Raw genomic sequence first — 10,234 nt, 5'->3', positions numbered from 1 at the left:
AAGGAGGATAGGCTGGGAGAAGGAGGATAGGCTGGGAGAAGAAGGATAGGCTGGGAGAAGGAGGATAGGCTGGGAGAAGGAGGATAGGCTGGGAGAAGAAGGATAGGCTGGAAGAAGAAGGATAGGCTGGGAGAAGGAGGATAGGCTGGGAGAAGGAGGATTGGCTGGGAGAAGGGGGATAGGCTATTCCAAGAAGCGTTATCAGCGGCACTGGTGTAATGTCATACCGATTCACTGATGGCTGAATATAAAATAAATAATTAAAACTGACTTAGCTTTACACATTTTGTAAGCCAGTGAGGTAAGAAGGACCTCAAGAAGGTTATTGGCTTTACAGCCGTCAGTGAAGTGTTGTACAGTAGATAATTATTCCACAGTATGTACTTCTTATATTCTTTGTGACATATCATTCAAATTAACACAGTGTAGATAAATTGACTCTTGTGTTTTTCAGGGGACACTTATTTTGGAGATCGGTTTGTTATTTCTGTGAAAACATGCGACAAGGATTGGTGAAGGAATCGTCTTGATATTCAGATGAAGAAACCATGTTCGTAGCGATTGTGATATATATCTCCAGAAGTCCATTACCTGGAGGTATGAAGCTTCCCTATAGCTAGTCTCCACGGCACTTTACACTTTTCTTCTATCTCTAACACATTATGTGACTATCTGGGCTACCATGTGTTTTTCTTTCTCTCTATTGCGCAACAAACCTTTGAGAAACGACTGATGAATGATCGGTTCCAAACACGGTTGTATTAAAACAGACTTAAATAATTACGACAACGGAAAGTTTGGTAAAAGGACAACAATGTCTTTGATAGTAATTGTTTTAGAGTTGCTTGGAAATATAAAAATAGTCAATGGGTTAACAACTGCATACCAACAATGATCAGCGAAATCGTCGTTTTTAAATACGGAGTTTCGTTTTCAAGGTTAGGTTAGATTTCCCATGACTCAGTTCAAATTTGGGCCCAAGCGGTTGGCATATTTCTCTATCAGGGGGCGCGAGCAGATGTCATGCAGATGACGTAACATGTGTACTGTGCCGTGGAGACTAGCTATAGGGAAGTTGCATATTTCTAGGTAATGGACTTCTGACATCGCTAATTGTCCTCTAATAGTTTGACCGTATACACGTTTTTTTTGGCGTCGTTTCAGTTTTTCAAAAAGAATAACGAGACTGACTTATTACATTTGCACAAAACTACAAATACATTCAGTAATGTTTTATAGAATAAATTTTATATTGTCCGATAACTTGTGTTATATTTGTTTGTCTCGTGATCTCCTTCATTTATAGGGGTGTTTTGCCGTGCAAATATCCACATGCATCTATAACTTCTGCCTTGGACAGCGAATTTGTATGTATGCTTGGGATATAACGTTGTGCTTAACAATTTTTCAGTCATATGACGACGAGGAGCCATTAGGTGTGTGTTCATATATTGTGCCTTCTTGTAAGAAGGCTAATCCATGACATAACAGCCCCACCCACACAGCCACATTATACTGACAACCAGTCATGTGTCCTTGCTCTATCTTCTCAGTGCTGAGCGTCAAGAGTAGCAGCAAAAAGTACCATTTTTAAAAGTCTTTGGTATGACCCGACCAGTGTTTGATCCTGGGTTCTCCTGACTTCGAGGTGGATCCTCTAACCATTTGGCCACCGAGGCGGTCGGAGCGAATTTGTAGATTGTCCCATTCTCAGTTTGTGAGGGGCCTTGATGACAATAAACGATCAACGTGTGCTCGAGTGGCTGTTGGCGTGTCTAACGTACGTGGAAGACCACTTGTATTACACCAATGTGGTTTGCATACCTGTAAGACACATGCTCGACAGTAACATGCCCACGGTCAATGGTTTTTTCCGGTTAGCCCGGTTTCCATCAGGCATAAAACTGACCGCCATCGTATAAGGGAACAAGTCTTGGGTACGGTGTTAAAGAGGCTATACCGGATATTTTTGATCAAAAATCGATCAGCGCAATTTCAAAAGAATTTTTGCTGTATTTTATTTTAGCATTGCCAAAATAATTACCTTTCAAAAAATATCAGCCTTGTCTGTGCACCTGTTACTATTCAAAACCGATAATAATGTTCCTAAAATTTACCAAACGGTTCGCTTTATAACTCTTTTCAAACTTTAGTATCATTTTAATACTATAACTGTCCCGTCCTCGTCCCCGTCAAATAATTTATACATGTTAGCTTTCTTAATTTAACATTGGGGTCCTGCGTGGCTCAGTTGGTTAGCGCTCTAGCGCAGCGTAATGACCCAAGAGCCTCTCAAAAATGCGGACGTGTTGTCCAACTCGTGTTGGCTTCCTCTCCGCCCGTACGCTACAGCAACGACGCAGCGAATGGTCGTGGGTTTCCCCCGGTCTCTGTCCGGTTTCCACCCACCATAATGGTGACCATCGTCGTATAAATGCAACATTTTTGAGTACGGATTAAAACACCAATCAAATAAATCAAATCAAATAATCTAACATCGACATCCAAAACAGGCTTCATTTATGGGTAAAAACACGCAATGAGGGATAGGCCCTCCGTATTAAGTTTGATATATATGTACTCTAAAAACTAACACGTCATTACCATGTCGGTTCTCAGCAACCTTAAACGTCTTACTGAAGTGAACGACACCAAAGCGTTCTTTACAAACACGTGTCCACAAGGATTTCTTACCCATTATACTACCAACCCTTAGAATATTACAAATGCTTACAGGATGGCGGAATTTTCCCATTAACTAGATCGATGGCAGGCCAACATTACGTTGATGTCAGGGATCACCAGGCCTTCTTAATTCTGTTCAACACACGTTGAAAGGTTACCAGTGGTTTGTCGAATTGTTTCAATAACTCCTGGATATTATCTCCCGGTCTCTCTTTGCACCACGTATCTTACTTAAATTGTGGTAACCGTACTGCCTGTGCACCACGTAACTCAATCAACAGTTGGTAACCGTACTGTGTGCACGACGTAACACACCTAAAAACTGGTAACCGTACTGTCTGTGCACCACTTAACTCTCCTAAAAGCTGGTAACCCTACTGTCGGTGTACCACGTAGCTCAATAAATAACTGGTAACCGTACTGTCTGTGCCCCACGTAACTCAATAATTAACTGGTAACCGTTCTGTCTGTGCACCACGTAACTCAATAAATAACTGGCAACCGTACTGTCTGTGTACCACGTAACTGAATAAAGGACCGGTAACCGTACTGTCTGTGCACCACGTAATTCAATAATTAACTGCTAACCGTACTGTCTATGCACCACGTAACTCAATACATAACTGGTAAAAGCACTGTCTTTGCACCACGTAACGCAATAAACGTAATTCAATAATGACTGTAATTACTGTGCACCACGTAACTCACTTAAAACTGGTAATCGTACTGTCTGTGTGCCACGTAACTCAATAAAAAACCGGTAACAGTACTGTCTGTGTGCCACGTAACTCAATAAAAAACTGGCAACTGTACTGTCTGTGTACCACGTAATTCAATAAGTAACTGGTAACTGTACTGTCTGTCAATAAATAACTGGTAACTGTAATGTCTGTGCACCACGCAACTCACTTAACAACTGGTAACCGTACTATCTGTGCACCACGTAACTCACTTAACAGCTGGTAACCGTACTATCTGTGCACCACGTAACTCACTTAACAGCTGGTAACCGTACTGTCTGTACACCACGTAACTAAACAAATAGCTGGTAACCTTACTCTTTGTGGACCATGTACCGCAATAGCTAACCGTACTGTCTATGCACCATGTACTTCAATAAATAACTGTTAACCGTTCTGTCAGTACACCACGTAACTCAATAAACAGTTGATAACCGTACTGTCTGTGCACCACGTAACTCACTTAAAAACTGGTAACGGCACTGTCTGTGCACCACGTAACTCACTTAACAACTGGTAACCGTACTGTCTGTGCACCACGTAACTCACTTAACAACTGGTAACTGTACTGTCTGTGCACCACGTAATTCAATGAACAACTGGTAACCGCACTAGGTGTGCACCACGTAACTCAATAAACAACTGGTAAATGTACTGTCTGTGCACCACGTAACTCAATAAATAACTGGTAAAAGTACTGTCTTTGCATCGCGTAACGCAATAAATAACTGGTAAAAGAACTGTCTTTGGCTAGCTCAAACACTGGAGGAAACAGGCAAAACCAGGTTTAAATAATAAAGTACACACCAGCCCAGCCAAGAAAAAGCTAGCTCAAATACTGGAGGTATCGGATAAATCCAATGTTATCTGAACAAGCTGTGCAAGGGAAAATTAACCGTACCAGACATCCTACCTGCTGCGTTGAGCCCGCCTGGCACTCTGAAAAAACCCACCCCAACAAAACACAAACATGGCTTGTGTCTTCTTGTGGTAGGGCGAGTCTATACCGCCAAAGTACCGCCACTGAAGTATCATGCCGAAGACACCAAACATGACACCCCACCCACTCACATTATACCGACAACGGGCCAACCAGTCCTGTTTCCTTGCCCTAACCTCTCAGTGCTGAGCGTCATGCGAGGCAGCCATAAGGACCATTGTTAAGGTCTTTGGTATGATAATGTCACGGATCTTTCCACTTATTGTAAAGGCCTTTTGAAAACTAATTCTAGACGTTTCTAACTCACTTTCAAGTTTTTAGTGAAGTTTATTTTCCGAAGCAATGCAAAACATAAACTTGATTTCTTAAGTTGACGTTAAATGGCCATTAATGTCGCCGCACCAACTGCCAATGTTTCGACTGCCAAAGTCATACTCGAAAAACAAACGACTGCCTTGTACATGTAAGTACACCAGTACGGACTGGAACCTTTAATAGTGATTGAAGGACAGCCCATTCCAAGATTTGCCGTTGTTGTTCACTGATGACTGTTTCTTCTGCAGCGGCACCGCTGACATTCTACCTTAAGCGAAACTAAAAGTACTTTGATACGTGTTGTTTGTAACTTCACTTCTTTGGGGCACAGTTTTCTGGAAGAAGTGTTTGTTCATATTAATAATATGCCAATAGATTTGATTTATTTATTTATTTGATTGGTGTTTTACGCCGTACTCAAGAATATTTCACTAGTACGACGACAGCCAGCATTATGGTAGAAGGAAACGGGCAGAGCGCGGGGGAAACCCACGACCATCCGCAGGTTGTTGCCAGACCATTCCACTTACGGCCGTATGCCAGTAGAAATATTATAACTATTTAGGAGTAGTATTCGCCAAGCCTAGGATCGGTCTGACTGGAAGGAAAGTCCTTGTAAACAGTGTATGTCTTTTATTTTTTTGAATGAGCTTATATTGGTTTCGGGGTAGACGGATTTCTCCAGAATTTCGTGTGTCGTAATCATGTGAAATTAAACAGCACTTCATATTATTAGTTCGTATAATCAAATTGGAAACTTCTCGAATAGTTAGTGGAAAGATCTGCCAGCAATCTGCGGATGATCGTGGGTTTCCATAGGGCACTGCCCGGATTCCTCCCACCATAATGCTGGCCGACATGGTATAAGTAAAATAGAACGTCTTACACACGTATAAATAACAATAAACAATTAGACATAGTGTAAAATGGAATTTTAAAGCAAAAAATGGTTTAATAAGAAATCCTGCATCATAAAGATTCTTTGCACCCCGGCACCACTTTAAGAGACCATGTGCCGGACGGCTAGAGATCGTTTACATATATCCTACGGTAACACTACTAAAACTTCCACTTTAGCTTTTACATATGAAAAAGATGGAAGGCTGTCGTGTAGTGAAGGGGCATTTTCAAATGTAAGTGGCCAAATTTGGATCGCAAATGAAGAATAGATTACATCTACAGATAGAAAATAGGCTCACGAATCAAAAAAATCATAGACACTTCTTTCAGTTGTGTATATTACAATCATGTATTTTAATGAAACAGACTGTTCTGCTGGTTTACATGATTTGGATGCTGTCGCTTATGGACAAGACGATTTTCTCTAGACGTGTACTCTAACATCTCCATTAAGTAAAAATAAACAAATCGCGGATGAATGAGGCTGTGTAAATCTGGAATAAAAAAAAAAAAAACAATGCTAACTAAAACACAGAGTATGATTTAGATTTAGATCCAGAGATATGGCGATTACAACACTCATGCAAATTTAGCTGATTAATATGCAAATTAGTACAGGTATGGTAAATAGGTATAGAGGTAAGTATATGTATGCTTGAGTCACTCTGCAAAAGTTAATAAACTCTCTTTCAAAATTTATGAAAAGAGATACAGGGTCAGAAAATTGGGGAGAAACGGATATGGAAGTTTGTTGCGGTGCTCAGCTTTAATTGGGTTGGCACGTGGCCTCGGAAATGTGAAAAGCCTGGAATTTGAGAAGACTGGGGAAACCAGGGGTTACTGGGGTAGAGATTGGAAAACCCTAGAAATCGCTAACCACCTTGGCACTGCAGGCTTATCGATAGACAGACTACACAGCAGAACCAACTTGAGCTTTGATTGTGTAGATCAGGCCTGGATGAGTTTTCCTGGATTTCTTTTTTAAAGATGAATACAATCGTTTTCGAGAAGAGTTCAAACCCGAAGAGCTATAATTATCATCCCCCACCTTTTCTCCACACACACGCGCACCCACTCCAGTCGAAAATACAATAAGATTAAATCTGAAATAATCTCACTTTTTTTAGAAATTTACCGTTATTTTTTAATTTCAAACTGCCTTATAACAACACAGTGACATACCGAGTTAACTAGGATTAAGCAACTGACGAGAAATAAAAACTGTAACTTTGACAAATATTTGTTCTGATATCTCAACTGATTTATTTCCAACGTTACTAAATGACAATACTTGAAAAGATTTATGCACAAATGCAACTAGAACAATATGCATGAATTGTGAAAGTAATGTATGAACACACGGCACATTTAACAGGCGATGGATTGGTCAGGTTTGCATCTGTAGGTCACTGGTTGAGGGGGAGGGGGAATAATCATGTGTGGGTTCCAGATTGATCACCATCCTATCTGACACACTTGAGCGTAAATCACAAGCCGATCTCCAATTCCATACTGCCCTGTATAAAACAGAGAATGTGCGGAAAAAAAGAATTCATGATTGTCCATGCTCGCTGTTTATTTTGTCACTAGAGATATGTTTCTTATCAGGTCGGTGACAAACGCAATTCAAGAAAAACTAACAGGTTTATCTCAAGGAAATGGGCATGCTTTTGAGGCTGGTGCAAAATATATTTTAAATCCCCGAATTGTCTGCTGGTAAGATGTGTGTTTACATGACTTCATACTACTCCAACGTAAAAATCAGGACACACACACATCGTGCACAAGAACCAGGACACACACACATCGTGCACAAGAACCAGGACACACACACATCGTGCACAAGACCAGGACACACACACATCGTGCACCAGAACCAGGACACACACACATCGTGCACCAGAACCAGGACACACACACGTCGTGCACAAGAACCAGGACACACACACATCGTGCACAAGAGCCAGGACACACACATCGTGCACAAGAACCAGGACACACACACATCGTGCACAAGAACCAGGACACACACACATGATGCACAAGAACCAGGGCACACACACATCGTGCACAAGAACCAGGACACACACACATCGTGCACAAGAACCAGGACACACACACATCGTGCACAAGAACCAGGACACACACACATCGTGCACAAGAACCAGGACACACACACATCGTGCACAAGAACCAGGACACACACATCGTGCACAAGAACCAGGACACACACACATCGTGCACAAGAACCAGGACACACACACATCGTGCACAAGAACCAGGACACACACATCGTGCAGAAGAACAGGACACACACATCGTGCAGAAGAACCAGGACACACACACATCGTGCACAAGAACCAGGACACACACACATCGTGCACAAGAACCAGGACACACACATCGTGCACAAGAACCAGGACACACACACATCGTGCACAAGAACCAGGACACACACACATCGTACACAAGAACCAGGACACACACACATCGTGCACAAGAACCAGGACACACACACACATCGTACAAAAGAACCAGGACACACACACATCGTGCACAAGAACCAGGACACACACACATCGTGCACAAGAACCAGGACACACACATCGTGCACCAGAACCAGGACACACACATCGTGCAGAAGAACCAGGACACACACATCGTGCACAAGAACCAAGACACACACACATCGTGCACAAGAACCAGGACACACACACATCGTGCACAAGAACCAGGACACACACATCGTGCACAAGAACCAGGACACACACATCGTGCACAAGAACCAGGACACACACATCGTGCACAAGAACCAGGACACACACACATCGTGCACAAGAACCAGGACACACACACATCGTGCACAAGAACCAGGACACACACACATCGTGCACAAGAACCAGGACACACACACATCGTGCACAAGAACCAGGACACACACACATCGTGCACAAGAACCAGGACACACACACATCGTGCACAAGAACCGGGACACACACATATCATGCACAAGAACTGGGACACACACACATCATGTACAATAACCGGGACACACACACACATCATGCATAAGAACTAAGACACACACTTCATGTACAAGAACTAGGACACACACACACATCATGCACAAGAACCAGAACACACACATATGCCCAGGATATGCGCTTCCTGTACAAGAACCACGACATACACTGCCTCCACAGAAACCACGACATACACTGCCTCCACAAGAACCATGACATACACTTCGTGTACAAAAGCCACGTCATGCACTTACTCCACAAGAACCATGGTATAAATTTCTTGTACAAGAACCACGGCATACACTTCTTCCACAAGAAACACGACGTACACTTCCTACACAAGAACCACGACATACACTTCCTGTGCAAGCATCACGACACACACTTCATGCACAAGAACCACGACATACCCTTCCTGTACAAGAATCACGACATACACTTCCTACACAAGAACCATGACATACACTTCCTGTACAGGAACCACGACGAACTCTTCCTGTACAAGAATCATGAAATACACTTCCTGCACAAGAACCACGACATACACTTCCTCCAGAAGAACCATGACATGCACTTCCTACACAAGAACCACGACATACATTTCATGCAAAAGAGCCACGACATACACTTCTTGTACAAGAATCATGGCATACACTTCCTGTACAAGAATAACCACATACATTTCGTGTACAAGAATCACGATGCACACTTCATGCACAAGAACCACGACATACACTTCCTGAATAAGAACCATGGCATCCACTTCCTACACAAGAACCACAATACACACTTCCTACACAAGAACAATGGCATCCACTTCCTGCACAAGAGCCACGACATACACTTCCTACACAAGAACCACGACATACACTTCCTGTGCAAGAACCACGACATACCCTTCCTGTACAAGAACCGCAACACACAACATGACCATCTGTAGGTTGAGAAAAAGCCAGCATGATATGGACTTGAATTCACGGCGACTGCATTGGTGAGAGAAATCTGGGTCATTGCGCAACGCTGCATGCTAAACACCTCGGTTACCCCATGCCCCCGCCCCCACCAACACCACCACCACCACCACCACCACCACCACCACCGCCCTTCCTCCTCCACCCTTCCTCCTCCTCCACCCCCCACCCCCCACCCTTCGTTGACACCAAGAGAGTAAAATAGTCAGCCAAAAACCACGGTGCATACATACCGCCTTGGTCCCAGTAACCACACCTGTCAGAGGCGGTACTATAAAGGAAATATGGCGGCTCTGAATAGTCCTCCCACGTGCACACTGGACACACCCACGGTTCAACTGTCTCAAAATAGCCGCAGGTCTCGTCACATGATTCCGAATAACTGGCTATGATGAATGACCGTAAGCCATCTCTGAAATATGGACACTAGTTGCATTAATACACGAATGTTGCCTTCGAAATGTATATACCGTATAATATAATACCTTATAATGTTAAAATTTGGACCCAGAAGCTTGGTAATGAATTCAGCAACCTGCTGAAATCCACAAGACAGCAAGAAAGGCTATATGATAAACAGCGTGAACTGAAAATGTTTGAGAAATGTATAAATACACCTTAATAATAATAATAGTATGTATATGCCATCGATTTCTGAAA

The 10,234-nt window shown here is 42.7% G+C and overlaps 1 protein-coding gene across 1 annotated transcript; it reads left to right on the top strand.

Annotated features, from left to right (window-relative positions):
• The first annotated feature begins 8,847 nt into the window (after positions 1-8,847).
• On the top strand, positions 8,848-9,543 carry LOC135473385 (histidine-rich glycoprotein-like). Its single transcript, XM_064753236.1, has one exon. The coding sequence runs from the start codon at positions 8,848-8,850 to the stop codon at positions 9,541-9,543; it is 696 nt and encodes a 231-aa protein (XP_064609306.1).
• Positions 9,544-10,234: the final 691 nt, after the last annotated feature.

Source organism: Liolophura sinensis, chromosome 8 (assembly GCF_032854445.1).
Source record: "Liolophura sinensis isolate JHLJ2023 chromosome 8, CUHK_Ljap_v2, whole genome shotgun sequence".
Classification (NCBI taxonomy): domain Eukaryota; kingdom Metazoa; phylum Mollusca; class Polyplacophora; order Chitonida; family Chitonidae; genus Liolophura; species Liolophura sinensis.
The sequence above is the reverse complement of the archived record's forward strand: the minus strand, read 5'-3'. Positions and strand labels throughout refer to the sequence as shown.

What these genes read in the sequence shown, in the direction of transcription:
- LOC135473385 (XM_064753236.1), top strand. Translation starts at nt 8,848, where the DNA reads ATGCACTTACTCCACAAGAACCATGGTATAAATTTCTTGTACAAGAAC.